General features: G+C 41.2%; 1 protein-coding gene across 1 annotated transcript in view; it reads right to left on the reverse strand.

Annotated features, from left to right (window-relative positions):
• The window catches only part of MAP3K13 (mitogen-activated protein kinase kinase kinase 13), a 1545737-nt gene that overhangs the window by 409366 nt on the left and 1118951 nt on the right, over positions 1-17420 (reverse strand). The window contains exons 9-10 of the mRNA XM_044075937.1: positions 6759-6868; positions 5149-5265 (exon numbers count right to left, since the gene is read on the reverse strand). Coding sequence (XP_043931872.1) covers positions 5149-5265; positions 6759-6868 — 227 coding nt within the window. The remainder of the gene's footprint in view (positions 1-5148; positions 5266-6758; positions 6869-17420) is intronic.

Genomic DNA, 17420 nt, shown 5'->3' on the forward strand with positions numbered 1-17420 from the left:
AACAGAACTGTATCATTTTTTTCTGCCAGCTATTACTGAATTCTGGTTCCCAGCATCCCCATCAGCTCTTTCTCTCCTGGGGCCATCAAGCTGTGGGGAAATAACATTGATATGTTTCTTTACTGAGTGAGTTTATTTCTTTAATTATTTAGCATTTGCTTATTGGGAAAGTCCGACTGGAATGGAGCCCATTTTCAGCGGAGGGCTGGGTAAAAACCCTCCAAACGCACATCTTTGGAATGTGGGAGGAAACTGGAGCACCCGGAGGAAACCCACGTGAACAAAGGGAGGACATGCAGACTCTGTGCAGAAGGCACTTCAGCTTAGAATCAAACTGGAGAACCTCCTGCTGTGAGGTGACAATGTTCACTGCTGCACCACTGCTCCGCCCACTCCTCTGGCTGGAAAGACTTTCCTGACTATCTCATCATGGGTGCCCTTTTGAGTACAGAGATGAATGTAACTCCCAGAGTCATAACGTCATCACCAGCTGTGTTTTTCTATTAACCTATCTCACCTTATGGACATGCTAACTAGAGCACACTGTACAAGAACATGCAATAAGAAATTGTAAGAAGAATGTCCTAACTCCATGGAAATGCACATCTTTTTTGATCTCCACTCTCCATGGTAATCACTGAGATATGTAAGATGGCTTAATGCCACAACATCTCCACTTACCATGGGCTTTTTCAACACCCAGTCTGCTAGTCAAACTTGAGTCATCTGGTTCATAGTCTGGGATTCATCTCTGTCTCTCTCTCTCTATGCCATTGAGCCAACAAAACAGAATTATATCATTACTGAGATTTTACTATATCAGAAAGAAAAATAAAATGCTTATTTCTCATAGAAAACTGAATATTTTATCATTTTAAGTGTTATAAAAAGCACACATTTTTATAAATGCAGACAAGCATGCTCACATCTGAGATACTTCTATCCTGTCTTTAGTGCTATTAACTCTTGTAATGAGAGAGTAGAAGGCTGAATATCCAGGTGTTGTACAATGAAAACTGTATAAGAAATCTGGAAGCAATACCCAAATGGTTTGATTTATTTTGGGTTTAAATTAATGCCAGAATGGCCATCTTGATTGATAACCTGCAATATTTGAAAAACATTCATTTAAAAATAAAAGTGTTGTTATCATTTTGTCTTCAGGGTAAAAGCTATCAAGAACATAAACATGTAGAACTTTTTAATACTTAAAGTGTAAAGGAATAGATAAAAAAGTTTCATTAAACAGAAGGCACAATCAGTGTTACAAACCTGAACATTGTCTTCAGTTGCAATATTTGTTTAAAAAGGACAAGCAGACTACGGCTCAGATTCAGAAAGGCTGACCATTAGTGAGGAGACTTAATAAGGCAATTTTCCCCATAATGGAAAGCCTTTATAATTCTTAGACCTCCCTACTGATTAGGCTTCCCACTAATAGGGTCCTCACCATGGATGGCAGTCTCATGTACAGAGCTGCATGATAATGTTGCCATTTTTGGGAGTGGCTAATGCTAATTAGGCACATATGCTCGGCCAGGAAATGCCAGCTGTTTGCAATTTACCCTGCCAAGTGAGTCAGAGAGTTGCTCAGGTATGCAAAATTTCATTGTTGGAGGAAAAAGTGAATGTCATCAAAAGATGGTGCTCATTTTTCAATCCTATTGAAGCAGCCATGATGCAGATAAGTTCAGTGAAGACATGGGGGGGGGGGGGGTGTGATTTAGTCTGTGCATGTGCGTGTGTGTGTGTCTGTCTGTCTGTCTGTAGGGGCATGAATGAAACTGTATGTGTGTGTGTGTGTGTGTGTGTGTGTGTGTGTGTGTGTGTGTGTGTGTGTGTGCGCGTGTGTGTGCGCATGCGTGTGTGCGTGTGTGTGCGCGTGCGTGTGTGGGGTAGAGAATGAAGTGTCTGAATGTGTGTAGAAGGTGCCTTTGCCAAAAGGATGCATAGACCAATAGGGAAAAAACTACCACTGTCAGTACTGACAGTGCTAATATTAGCAGGGTGTGACTCATGGCAATGAGTTAATAATGAAGTCTTTCTTATTGCAGCCACAGCTGTCTCTGAATTGTATTTTTTCAACGTCATAACTGACCTACCTGCAAAAGGCAACTGCCTTGAGTGGCCAGCTTTTTTTGAATCCTAGGTTATATACTGCGGTGGTGGTGCTGCGGTAGCGTTGTCGCCTCATAGCAAGACGTTGTCCCGTTCGATTCTCAGCTAGAGTGTCTTCTGTGTGGAGGCATACGTGAATGGGGTGTGCCTTCATTGAAGGTGTGCGTCAGGGCTGGTAACCCGGTACGTGAAAATCCACTACCAATCCTTAGCGGACCGGAGTTCCGCTGTGGCGACCCCTAACCGGGAAAAGCCAAAAGACACAAACAAACAAACAAACTTTTGGACAAATAAACTCAAACCACTGTTATTTGTCTTAACAATGATACATGCAGACAAATATGAATGAAATCCACAGGTTCCAACAGAATAAAATGTAGAAAATAAGAAATAATCAATGCAAGTATCACAATGGCATTTAACAAGCTTCACAACATCTGTGCAACTATGAATACTCACTCAGTATACTCAAATGACTACATTTATTTCTCAGCATCTCCTGAAAAATTTATTATTAAAAAAACACAGAATGCTTACAACTGTCTAAACTAATAGCAGAGAGAGATATATAAATCATGCTCATGTGAAAGGAATGTCCCTCTAAAAATGCACACTCTATCACTGTTAAGTAGCAAGAGTTGAGAACAATGCTTTTCTTTCCTAAGTGTATAGAGGCAACACTTTGAGGACTGACTAAAGGCCAGATTCAGTAAAGCCTACACTAAGTGTACACAATATGTATTCAACAAAATTCTTATCAGATTTTTTTTTGCTCTCTAGTCAGTCAGAAAGATTACACTAAGAGTACATGTAGTCAACACTTTGTGGTAACCTTTATGAATCCCTGTCAAAATTTAAAGCTGCAAGAATATCATTAGGAAAACTAAAATTAGGAGAAGGTGTGAGTTATGCCTGTGTTGTATGTTCACTCAGAACTGTGTACACTTAGGATAGGCTTTACTGAATTTAACTCTACATTTTTAAATGCTACGTTTAATAATGGTGGGGGTAAAAACATTAGCTACAAGTTCAAAATATAAATTTCTGGCAAATCCCCACTTCATAATAAGTATTTTCAAAATGAAAGATATGCTAATACCTCATTCTCAGTTCAAATGGAGTCACTCTACCAGAGTTGTACAACTAGTATATTGCCATACAATAAGTATCATCTACATTAGTACAGTATGACGATAATGTACAGCATATCAGAAGTGAAATCAATTAAGTAGAGAAAGAGAAAATGAATATCCATGGACATTAGGGTAGATGCAATAAAAATCCCTTTAAACTTCCATACTTGCTGTTTCAATACATATGTAAGCTATAATGCCAGATAGGGTGGATGTTACTGAGGAAACAGCGGACCACCCAAGGATGCTGTGAGACATTGTGCCACTGCCCCCTTGGTAAAGTCCATTATTTCTACTATAGCACCCACATTGGGAATTATTATGGTTAGATAAGTTATCTGTCATAGTGATTCATATTTTTTTTACTAGTATATACATTTTTTAATATATTTGACATGCAAAATGTTCCTCTGCCTGATGTTTTAAAGCTGCTGTAGCATATGTAATTACTCTTGTATAAAGTATTTTATATTTAAAATATAATTTACATAAATATTTCATGTCTACATACACATACACGTGCACACAGACACACATTCACATACTGAGAAGCTCACACACACAAGGTGCTCAGCGTATACATCTCAAATGTCTCATTGTGATGAAACCAAATGAAAAAATTATTACAGTGCAAGGCACTACAACTCCTGTACCTCTGTCCCTGATTTTGCAAAATGTCCTTGGATTTAGCTCATAGTCATGTTCTAACCCTCAAAATGTTTGACTTTTCAGGTAGTTCACTGAGGTTTACAATTAGTCAATAAAGCCAGACATTACAGTTGCCTCTTGCTCTACTTCTGTTCAGACTTCCTGAGCAAAGAAGTTGAGAGACATGTATGCTGTTGCTTACTCGCTCTCTTTTTGTGTGTGTATGTATGTCTGTGTCTCACACACACACACACACACACACACACACACACACACACACACGCGCAAACACTTTTGTGAAAATTCATCCTATCTTACTGCAATAAAAATTACTGACGTTCTCTTACACTGAATTTAAACCATCAAAATCCCAATCCAATGTACAGCCAAGATACATTTTTTTCACAAAACGGAAAATCAAAATCACTATAAATAATGCCTTTGTAAGAATACAACTCCTACTCCATGCCTCCTCCGTGTTATTATATATAACAGACCATAGTTGCACAACCACAAAGAAAGGGAGACTGTCAGTATTATATTAAACCAACTTCTCCTCATGCTATAGTTTCACAACCTTGCTACAAGGAAAATGTAACAGCTTCCTGTAAAAAAACTTGCAAAGAAACTACACAAGGAAATGATTCCTTCAATGGAATGGAATTCTGAGAGCAATGGACTTAATGAGATTCAGTCACTCTAGCACTAATTAGCTGATGTGATCCAACTACAATCCTTGACTACTCTCCTGGGACTCCCAGCATACTCAGTCTTGCACTGCAAGGAGTCTGTCATAATTCAATCCCCACTTGGCCAGTACTTCTTCAGCTTCTAGTAATTCACATGCATTGCTATCCGAGTTTTATGGTGTCAGCAAAGGTCAGTTTGATAGCGGTTTTCACTCCACCCTCTTTAAAACAGAATAAAACCTGTCTGGGGAAATACTACAGCACTCCCTCCCCTACTGGTTTGCCTGTACCCTTGAATCCACTGCTGAAACGGTTTGCTGGTGCCACAGATAGGCACTATTTTACTGCAGTATTGGGTTCTCAGTAAATGAGCAAAATGAATTAGCGAATCTTACAACTCAATGGACTTCATAAACTCTCTTTTTCAGATCTGAAGCTATGACATGAGAATGCTGAGCTCCATATAAAGGCTGTCGGCTCCTTTCAGTTTTTTGCTCATCTGCCACATGGTTTTCAATAAATGAGCAAAAGAAATGAGTAAATCTCACAACTCGACTCACTTCATAAGTTCTTTCTCTCGGACCTCTAGCTGCAACATGATAGCACTGAGCTCCATATAGAGGTTGTTGGCTCTCTCCAGTTTTCGCTCATAATGCTCCCGGATGTCAAGTGCATGTCTAGGGAAAAGAACAAAGAATGCGCACTAAGTGTTACATTCTGGTAACAAGAAAAGCTTACTCAGAAAATAACTCAAAATACAGCAAACTGCTAATGAAATCTATTTGGCAGGTACATTTTCATGGTTCCCATACATACTGATTAAATAAATACAAAGGTAGATAAATAAAATAAATTTTCACAGCTTTATTTCCTCTTACTTAAAAAAGGCAGACAGTTCTAGCACTAGACTGGTACAGTTTGCTATTATATTGTACTTTGCAAATGGGATTTCAGGCCTCTTAACTGGTGTAGAAAAATATTATTAAATCATTTACACATTTTTTTACGCATTTGGGGGTTACCTGTCAAATGGGTAATGATCAGTACTTGTTCCTTTTGGTTCCAGGATTTGGGATTCAGTCCTCAGTACATGTTCTTTGCATGCACAGAAGGGATTTCATAGAGTGCTTCTGCTTGTTGCTCTAAAATACTCCAAGGTTTCTACCATGGAATTTGTCTCTATCTCTCTCTCTTGTAAAGGGGTGTTTAGTTTACTATGATGTATTCAAATAACAACATAAAATAAATAATAAAATAAACTTTCAGCAAGGTGGTAATGTTAAAACCAGTTAGGCATTACCAAACAGTTCGACAGCCACTAAGGATGAAGTCACAGGAGTTTTCATACCTCTGTGAAGGTCCTAAGGTTTTCTGAATCTCATTTCCTATAATTTTCTTCTACTGACTTCACTGACTACGTCATCTCATATGCTTTGTAAGTGGGGCACTCTGATGGCTAAACTTGATGTTATCTCACCTGATTTGAAAAGTGTGCCACAAAGAACACCACATGGATGTTGGTTGTAGATCATAAGCCTACTCTTTGAAAGAGGAGGGTGTTCTAATAATGCAACACAAACTAGTGGTGATTAGACCAAATAAAATATACAAGAAGCCTACTATAAAATATTATAAATAAATCTCATTCATTATTAGATTTATACACATTTTGTACTGGTATGTTGGCTTTGGTACAGACAGTTCACAAAGCTCAGAAGACTTCATGCTGGCTCCTCTGCCCCACTCTTCTTAAGTAAACTCAGATTTGAGGCAATGCAAGCATAACCATCCTACTCAGATTTCCCTGACTGACTCATGGGAGTTAATGCCCAATTACCTATTTACCTGATGCCCTGCATCATACTTACTAAGAAGCTGTATACCACTGGCTACTATAATGCTTAACAAAATTCTGTCTTTTTTCATAAATGCAACAAAATGATACACATATAAATGATAAAGAAAAGTAGAATCATCTTCAATACTAGGGCAATAACCTCTCAGTCACATTTGTGAAAAACAGTTACCACTGTAACAGAGTTTTATCACTGGTTACACAGTCTTGTTGAACACCTCCACCGAAATAAAAACAAAAATATTGCCAAGTAGCAAAAGGAATGTATTCCTGACTTTTTTTACATTTTTTGTTGACAAAGAAAAGTAAGCAGACCTGAGCTCTTCTCGCCTGCGTCGAATCAGTTCTTCATCTAACCGATGTATACAGGTTCCTTCACTTTTAATCTTTTCAAAGTGCTTCTTTACTTCCTCTCTCCAAGCAGCCTGTGATATTCAAAACCAAACAGAAAAAAAATTTGTATACCTCTACACTTCACATGTCCTGGTGTGATTTTTAATAACAATATATCTTTGCGTTTTGTTGTCTAATTTATTTAGTTCCTTACTGTGCCTCACTAAAGATAAAATGGTTTCATGATCCAACAGTGGAATAAGATTCTGTGAAGTTGACAGTAAGTGACTGGTTTATAAATTCTACAATGGAATAAAAGCAAACAGTGCCTAGTGGAATTCAAAACCTGCATTCAGTTGGCAAGAAGTGGTAGGGAGTGTGCAAATACCTCATACTCTCCATTCAGGAATACCAGCCCCTCTTACCAACTCAATGTTGCTCTAATTCAGGTAAAAAGATTTTCTCCCTGCAAAAACCTGTGGAAAATGTACATCTTTGCATTCCACACCACTAGAAAATATGTCCACTACAAAGACAGACTACTCTTGAACTCCACTTTGCTTTTGCCATTTCCTGTTTCACCAATCGTGCCTTGCATAGGGTTAAACCCATACAGATGTGTTCATTTTTTTGTCAACAGCACTTGTGTATGAACCTAAGAATCCATGGACTAATAAGCTAGTAATCCTTGGAAGGCAATCTTGTGCACCAAGCGGACAACAGTGAAATAGCAATACTTAGCTATCATGTTGCCAGCAAGGAAAGTTTTTTAATGTTTAACTCCACCTCCCTCTTCCTGCAGTAAGCATAAACATGAAAGACATAGAAACAAGAGCTACATCCAGCTTGAGACTATCCATGACATTAAGGGCACAACTGCCAGACTACACTGATGGACAACATGCATTTATTGTCAACTAGTAAACCTCCCTGCAGTACTTTGAATCTGATCACCCTGCTCTCGTCCATTCAAATACCATGTGAAGGTTAATACTTTTCCAGTGGTGGCCAGCAGCAACAAAAGGAAGTATACAGTCAGCTGGCAATCACGCATGGTTTCTACCATCTCTGTAACTTCTTGCTGGTGTTGTCACTCAAAGAAGCCACTAGATAAGCTATGTCAGTCTGGGCACAGAAGAATCAATGGGAGATACACAAACATTAACCACACACTGCAGTCTGTATGTACTGTACACTAACACTTCTAATGACATGGAAAGAAAATGCAAAGGTCAGCAGCTTACTAAGATATTTCTTAGCTGCCAAAGGTCATATGCTTTACTACATGGGCTAAGCTACTGCCAAAATGAGCTCTGATGCTGGTACATACTAACTCTTATTTATTATTTAGTTTACATTTGTTAACCGGGAAAGTCCACTGGACACAGGTCCTTTTTCAGTGGAGGCCCAGGGAGAAAAGCTCCACAGATAACTAACAACTAAGATCACTAAGATTGGTACATACTTTACAATATGGTTATGACACATACTGAAATAATACATCATTATTACGAAGATGAAAGTATAACAATTTATATACAAAATAGTATCAGGAATATTTCAAATTCTAGTCCTAGAAACAGTTATAACAACATACGGTCTGTGAACATTCAGGTAACTAGAGTAGAGTATAGAGTACTCACCACTGATAACAACCAGGCAATTTCCCCAGTGGGTACAATAAAGTAAGAAACAATGTAAGGGCATTGTGTTCTTACAAGCTTTTGTTAAACTGTGTCCCAGTTACTTAATTCATATCACCTCATCGCCAGTCTATCAATTAGGGAAGTAAGACAGGTGAATAGAAAATAAAAAATGTCAAATCAATTATAGCTACAAACATACACAGAACAAGCTAGAATAAGCAGACAATTTAAATTTAATCAACATGTACACACCACCATTAACACACACTGACTGCCCTTTAATGCCTGCAGGATGAGCCCATAAAATATATATACTCTTTCTTATTTTATTATTTCTGCACTGATAAGGCACCGATGTTGTATTTCAAGCAGCAGAAAAGTATGTCAACACATTTTTTTTTAATGAAGGACGTTTTACTGCACAAACAAAATAAATGTTCAAGGAGATCCAAAAAATGTCATGATGGCAAGGACTTAAGATATATTAAACTAATTCTCACAATGGCTTTATTGAAAGTCTGCAGACAAGCTATTCAAGACTCATTTATGAGACTGCATTTCTGTAAATAATATAGGCTTATAGGAATTGTGATTTCCAAATGTTTGTTTCAAATTTTGGGCATACTATTTCTTGAATACGCACAGAAAATGCTCTTCCCAAGAAGCTGACTCTGTATAGAAAGCACATAATCTTTGAGGATGTAAAAAAAGAAGTTATGTACTTACCATAACATTCCATGTGAGTTGTTCATCTCGCCTTCATTCTTACTGATGGGTTCGGAGCCGATCCCTTGGCTCTGAGTCGGTCTACTACAAAGCTCGAGGTTTCCAAATAGCCCGAGGCCAAGTCCCTATCCCATGATGCACCTAGAGCTACTTCAGATCTTGTTTGCTGCGTAAAATAATACCATATGTCATGATATAACTCCATAAGAGAGAAAGTATAGAAGGGTTGAGTAACCAGGAAGGATCTGGCATCTTGGTCTTCTGAAAAGCCAGGAGGGGGTAAGAGAGAGGGGACGTAAGAATGAAGGGGAGATGAACAACTCACGTGGAACGTTATGGTAAGTACATAACTTCTTTATGTGAAGTTGTTCTATCTCATCGTTCATTCTTACTGATGGGTAGCCTCTCAAGCATCATCTACCTCGGGTGGCTCACAGGAATATATTTTACAGGACCGTGGATCCAAAGGAGGCTCTGCCCTAGAGGCCTTGTCAACTTTGTAATGAGTGATAAAAAAACAGAAGATGTAGAAACTGCTCTGGTTGAGTGAGCTTTAATTTTATGCTTTAAGGGCATATTGGCAGCTGAATAAGCAAAGGTGATACAATCAGATAGCCATTTAGATAAGAGTTGTTTTAGCCACTGGCATACCTTTCCTGGAGTCTGAGAAGGAAACAGAAAGCTGATCTGATTTCCTGAAATCTTTTATTCTATCCAAATAAAATCTGAGCTGTCTGTGAACATCAAGTTTGTACAGCATGTACTCAAGATTGTTGGAGTGATTGGGGAAGAAATCTGGCAATTTTGGTTGAGATTAGATTCTGTGCAAACCTTAGGCAAAAAGGAGGGGTTTGTAAGAAGTGAGACTCTGTCAGCATGGAAAATCAAGTAAGGAGGTTTAATGGACAGGTCTCAAGCTCTGACACTCTGTGGGCAGAAGTAATAGCCACTAAAAAGATAGTTTTCCATGACAAAAATTTGAGGTCACATGAGGAAGCTGGTTCAAATGGAGGAAGAATAATGTGGGAAAGCATAAAATTTAGATTCCATGGGGAATAGGGAGATTTCACAGGTGGTCTAATATGAAAGGTCCCTTTGAGAAAGCTTTGGATAATTTGTGTAACATAATATTCAATCCTTCAAATCTCAGATGAAAGTTAGAAATGGCAGCAAGTTGAACACTGTCTGTTGCTGCTGCAGCTCTTTATTGAATATCATGGTCAAGAATTCTAGAATAGAGGCCATAGGGGCTTGGAAGGATCAATATTGTTTTTAGAGGCCCATACAGAAAATTTTTTTCCATTTGCTCAGGTATAGCTTCCTCGTAGAGGATTTATGAGAGGATAAGAGAATTTGCTTTGTTTCATTGAAAGGTTATGGAACCTGGCTATGATGGGAATTGGAGCAGCCAAGCTGTCAGCTTCAGGGACTGCAGAGAGGGATGAAGTTCTCCTGACGAGCGCGTCAGAAGGTCCGGAACTGGGTCCATAATCCAGGGAGTCCTCCAAAAGATGAAGTCGAAGGAAGGGGAACCAAATCTGACGAGGCCAATGAGGAGCTATTAGAATAATGGTCCTTCCCAAGGCTTTTGCTTTCTGTAATACCTTGGGTATCAACGGGATTGGTGGGAATGCATAGAAGAGACCCGGGGGCCAATCGTGAATGAGTGCGTCCCTTGGGGCTTCTCCCGGAGGGGGAATCAGGGCAAGGCAGCTTCTGCATTTCGTGTTCATGTGACTGGCAAAACGGTCGCAGCAAGGCTGGCCCCACCTGTGGAATATCCTGTCTGCTACTTCCGTCTTGAGGGACCACTCATGGGACAACAAAATTGCTCTGCTCAGCTTGCCTGCTATCAAGCTGGATTTCCCCGGGATATGCACTGCTAACAGAAAGCACTGGGTGGATATAGCCCACAGCCATACTCTTTGGGCCTCACGACAAAGGGGGTATGACCTGGTTCCTCCTTGTTTGTTCAAGTACCAGACCACTGACATGTTGTCTGTATGAATTGCAATTGTGCCCAGAGGAAGAGAGTCCTGGAAGTACTGCAACACCAAAAGTACTGCTCTCATCTCTAAGACATTGATATGCAGCTGTGTCTCTTGATCGATCCATGTGCCTTAGGCTGTTCTTCCCTGAAAATGCCCCCCACCCTATCAGGGAAGCATCTGTGGTCACTGTGGCTGCCGGTGGGTGTAAAAGAAATGAATGTCCTATCATAACATGAAGTGAGGTCAACCACCACTGAAGATCCTTCTTGCAGGAGTTTGTGATCATTACTAGGTGAGACATGGGGAGCTCTTGGTAAGACCATTGAGTGAACAACAGCCACTGCAGTATCCGCATGTGCATACAACCCAGTGGTATGGCCAGAATTGCTGCTGCCATCATATCTAGCAATTTCAGAACTTCTGATGCATGCTGGAGCCCTGTTTTTGGATATTAGAATGCTGATGGAGCAGTAAGACTCTTCCTACTGGAAGTCTTAGTGTGGTGGTGGTGTCCAGTTCTGCTCCGACAAAAACATTATGCTTGGATGGTGACAAGGCAGATTTTTCTGAGTTTATTTTAATGGTGAGGTTGTGGGGGGTGTGGCAAAAGGAATGAAGTATCCTCTGGAAATGATACCTTGTACCCAGTTGTCATTTGTTATTTTGAGCCAGGCGTCTGGGTACAAAGATAAGAGACCCCCGACTGCCTCCAGAGCAGGACAGTAGGGCCTCCTTTCAGGAGCACTGGTAGGGCTTCCCAAAGAAGTGATCTCTGTTGCCCTGGTTTTGCAGACCCCCCCCTCTGCCGTGACGGCAGTGTCTCCCATTATTGCCTCCTCCTCTGCCCCTGGAGGGTGGGTTCACCATGTGTGTCCTGAAAGGCTCCTTGGGCTTTTCAGAACCACATCTTTCCTCCCTTTTGACCCTTGGGGTAGGGTCTGGTAGGGGTGGAAAAATGGAGTCCGACGGCAGACAGAGTCTTTCCCTCCTGCTCACACCTGGTCAATATTTCCTTAACTTTGGGCCCAAAAAAGGGACGAGCCATCAAAAGGGGTATTCACAAAGGACGACTTGTAGGGCTCTGCGAAGGAACACAAGCGCATCCAGGAGTGTCTCCTAAGAGCAACTCTTGTACCCGAGCAACTCTTGTACCCGTTGCCCTGCTCGTTCCATCAGCTGCATATGAAATGAGGCGCATGGACGAGTTGACAACAGAGTTGAGGGTAGCAAGCTGGGAGGCAACTTTATCTGTAGCTCCTGCCCTGAACAGTATCTCCCAGCTCTTTAAGGAGATCTCTCTGTAGTCTCGTGAAATGGGTTAAATAGTTAAGCGAACGGAGTGCAAAGGTCGCTGACCTAAACATGCGCTTCCCATATCTATCCATGATCCTAGAATCTCTGTTAGGAGGATGGATAGACAAGGAAGTTTCAGACATTTCCTTTTTGGTGGCTGCTGCCACCACCATGGCATCAACTGGCGCACCTTTGATCAAGAAGGATTTATCTTGGGGGGCAGATATGAACTTATTAGGCCTCCTAGAGACAGGCTCCATGGTGTCTGGAGACTCCCACGCCCTTCATGAGACCAGCTGCATAAGCTCATCGAAGGGCAGAGACACCCAAGAGGTGGACGGCTGAGACCCGAAAGCCTTCAGGAGAACCGACTCATCTTCAGTAGGGTTAGTGGACTGCCAGTCACCCCTCTGCCTAAGGATTTCAGGTATCTCTGCAAATGAGATATCCTCAGAGGGGGACCATGGGGACCCTTCTGATTCATCCAAGTCAGTATCAGATGTTAGGAACTCCTGAGGGGAGTCTAAATGTTTCCTCTTACACACTCTCTTCCTGGGAACCTCATCAGTGGGAGCTTCTGGTGAGGTCTCAGAAGAGTATGGGCCACCCAATGGGGCTTCCTGAGGCTCTGGGTCTCTGTGCTTTGCCAGGTTCTGTGAAGCAGAAGCATACACAGGCGCTTTAGGGGATGAAGAAGCCAGACCTGAGGATGAGGATGTCTTGGGAGACATAACTCTCCTCATGGCTTCGAAGGCACCACTGCTCTGATGCAAAGGGACCCATGGCTCCGAGGAAACCATCAATACCCCAGGCACTGGGACAGTGGGCTCAGAGCCCAAGGTAGGAGCCGAGCTCATCCGAGCCAAAGCCCCGAGAGGCAGAGTCGGAATTGACAAGTCGGTTCAACTATCTTCCCCGGACCCGACCAGAGAGTGTTGGCACCTAGAGTCCTCGATCGGAGCTGAGGACGTCAGAGTGAACGGAGCCAAAAACAATGGAGCAGGCGTCGGCTCCAAAGGCTCCACAATCAGCAAGTCCGATTCCTCCGGCTCCGAAGGACCAGTTTGGCTTGGAGGAGGAAGAGTTATAGCTGGCATAAGGGTCTTCGGCTCTGAAGCCGCCTGGGTCGGAGCCGATAATTTTGCAAAGGCCGGTGCCTGTAAAAGCTTCTGCACCACACGATCCACATCCAAATCTGAAAGGCTAACAGAAGACCGAGATGAACGGATCAATGGTACTGACTGAAGTAGAGGAGATTTTGGAATTTCGGATACTGGTTCCAAAACCAGGGACCGGCTCCGAAAAGAAAAGACAGTCAGCTCCGAGACCTGTGGAGCCGATGTCACAGACTTTTTTGAATCCATAGAAGTCTTGGAGGACTTTGAGGACTTACTAGATCCATCCTGGTCACTCAAAGCCTCCTGGAAAGAAGGTTTCAACAAACTCCTGTCAATAAGTTTCCTCTTTCTCTCTTGGAGAGCCCGAGAAAAAAAGGAATGATGGCACATGGAACAGTAGACACAATTGACATGACTGTCAGTAACAGATATCTTCTGCCCACATTTAGGGCATTTTTTAAACCTTGACTTAGGGTGTTTGTCCTTGTCATCAGCCATGACAAAAAAAAATGGACACACCCAACAACAAGATGAATTAGCCTTCTAATAAAAAACAGGCTACATATGCCCTTCAGACTAAGGCTAACAACTAGCAGAAATGTAAATAAGCCTTCTAATAAAAACAGGCTAAATATAATGACACAACTCCTTAACTAAGGCTAAGAAAATTACACACACACACACACACACACACACACACACACACACACACACACACACACACACACACACTTCTTTTTCTAGCAGACATATCAATATTAACAGTCACTAAACTGTACACTACTAAAGTTTAAGTCTAAAGTTGTAACAAAGATCACCAAGTAAGCACACAGTACTATTACTAAGCAAAAATTGACAGAAGGTCACTGATTAAACCACTTTTTAGTCAGAAATCTAAATAGGCCTAATAAAAAATGAGGCCAACTATATAAGTAAGAAAAGGCACACAAGGGAAAGTGAAACTACAATATAAAGCTGAAAGAGCTTAGCTAACTAACTATCTACTATTTTCAAGAAATATCAATAATATTTTGAAATATAAGAAAAGTAAGGTTTTTACTGGCCCAAGCTAGTAGAACCTCCGATCTGTTGCAACAGCAGACTAGATCTGAGGTAACTCTAGGTGCATCATGGGATAGAGACTTGGCCTCAAGCTATTTGGAAACCTTGAGCTTTGTAGTAGGCCGACTTGGAGCCGAGGGATCGGCTCCGAACCCATCAGTAAGAATGAACGGTAAGATAGAACAACTTCACATAATATGTTTTTATTACTTCTGAAAACAAAAAGTTGTTGCACATCAGAGATGCTATCTTACGCCTATAAGTGTAAAAACGATGGCTTTGAAGTCAACAAGTTCAGTTCCCTGATGCTGAACTCCTTGACCACTGTTCAGAGAGGAAATCACTACTGGTGCAGTTTCTATCCATATGCCAACAGTGACTTAATTTGTCTGGGCGCTTCTTTTGTCTCCACACTTGCATAACTTTGCAGTTAATATACAATAGTAAGGATGTGTACAAAGATGCAGAGGGTTTTGTTCCCCCTGCAAAAGACTCTCTTTTTTATGGGTTTTGTTGAGCTGGAACTTTCACCACTGTGTTTTGCCTAGCTGAAGCTTCAGAGAATTTAAACTCAATGAAATGTACAGGAAGTCTTTACATACACATAATATAAAGATCATAGGCTCAAGCTTCATGCTAAGATAAAGAAACAGATAATAAGATATGACTGTACTGTGGGTCTGAATTCAAAAGTATTTTAATTTTTTTTCTAATTCCTTTTTCTGCTGTCTGCTGACCATCAAAACTCCCCCAGTTAGACATGAACACATTCCTTCCCTGTACTAGGTATCCCAAGCATGGAGGCAAGAGCTGTCTGAAGAGACTATCATCCAGGCAATCATGAGGTAGTTTGTGCCTCAGCCCATGCCCCCTACTTCTGCATGGTTGCTGCAGGGAGGGGAATGGTTCCATGCCCTTTCAGCCAGGTAGTCTGAACTACCCTCCAATAGTGAGATGCTGGGGAGACTGCGCAAGTGTTCCCAGCTACAGAACTACGTGCCCCTCCCACAACAGCAGCCTGCATCATTATGGGCACAAGCTACAGCACAGTTTCTTTACAACCCTGGCCCTAACCCCTGCTGCCTGATGTGAGCATTTCAGTCACTGCAGGGGCCTCCTTTGCCCTAACACACACACACACACACACACACACACACACACACACACACACACACACACACACACACACACACACACACACACACACACACTCTCACTCTTTCTCTCTCTCTCACACATGCAAGCACACATGCACGCACACACACACACACACACACACACACACACACACACACACACACACACCACAAAGGGTAAGCCATCAGTGGCATGCCAGCATCAAGCTTAAGTCCTCAGATGTTACAGCACTTAATGCCATGCAAGCTGTGGCTTGCTCAAGAACAAGTCTGCTGATCAGGAACCACTACTCTCTCCCCTAAGACTGGGGAAACTTGCATAAGCTGCTCCCTTCGACTGTTACCACCTGGATCTTCTAATGTCCTACCCCCATTTGTTCTTAGGTTATCTGGTTCAGGGCTTCACTGTTCTGTCTCAAAGGTAAAAGTCACCATTTTTGTATGCCATGGTAATACATCTTAAGTTAAGTGACTGCCAATATTTTAGTTCTAAATTTTTAACATCCTCACTATATGGTACAAACTTATATGCCAGGTATGCTGTGCCATTTCAGTCCTATACAGTGACTTTACATTATCTGTGCAGCAATGTCAACTGAGATGGAACTGCATATTCATAGTAGTGTACATCATGAGGGAATCTTCAACAACAGATATGTTGAAATCCACTGCCTAAAATCTTAAGAAATGTTTGTGTTATAGCAGAAATTATAATATTCAGAGTCCAAAGCAGCAAAGTAACTTGATGCTTTTAAATTCTGGCTACTTGCTGGCCAAGAGGCTTTTTTTATTTGTTTTTGTTATTCACTGAAAATGTAATAAACAATTGAAAAAAAATAAATACATAAAAGAAATTGCCAAATTATACCCTGTGTCTGAAATTCTCACTATAAAATATTGAACCAACAGCTCCCAATGAAATGCAGAGTAAATATTTATCTCATTTTTTGACAGGCTCTTGAAGAGCGAAGGCATGCCAGAGAAAGTGGGAATTCTGAAGCACTAGATACTAACTACTAGTGACAGAACATGTAGGTGTGCGGCACTGTGGCTGTGACAGACTATATATAAGGTGGGGATGCAGAAGACAACAAAGTAGCATTTTCTTAAAAAAATTCAACAGATTAATAAAATGAAAATTGTCTTTAAGGAACTGAAACTGCTCGAATGAGCACCCATGAGTGATCAAATAATGAGAAGAACGTTGTAAAGATTGTGGCTGGGATTCATTGACATATGCAGTATGTCTGTGCAGAAGAAAAAAATGACGTGGCTTGCTGTAGAAAATGGCCAAAAGCTAATTATAGACACCACAGGCAAGGGTTAGTAACAGGGTACCAACCACAAGGCCACATAATAAACCAGCACTGCAACACTTAAACAGGACACAAGGGGAGTAAAGCTACCACAGCATGCATGGGCAATGTGCATGATGGTATAAGAAATCAATTGTTCTATACCCAAGGCCGTACACGTGCCACTGTGTAATACTGCAGCAGCCAATAATAGGCAATGGCACACAACCATAAGTACGCCCAGCCCAGGCTCCACCTGTGTCACAATCCAGTGCAATCACATTGTCCTTGACATGCATACAGCACTCACAATCAACAACAAAAAGATGTGCATATCAGTAATCTAGGTGCAAATGTGCTCTATGGCACACATGACA

Source organism: Protopterus annectens, chromosome 6.part1 (genome assembly GCF_019279795.1).
Source record: "Protopterus annectens isolate FY-2018-M chromosome 6.part1, PAN1.0, whole genome shotgun sequence".
NCBI lineage: Eukaryota > Metazoa > Chordata > Ceratodontiformes > Protopteridae > Protopterus > Protopterus annectens.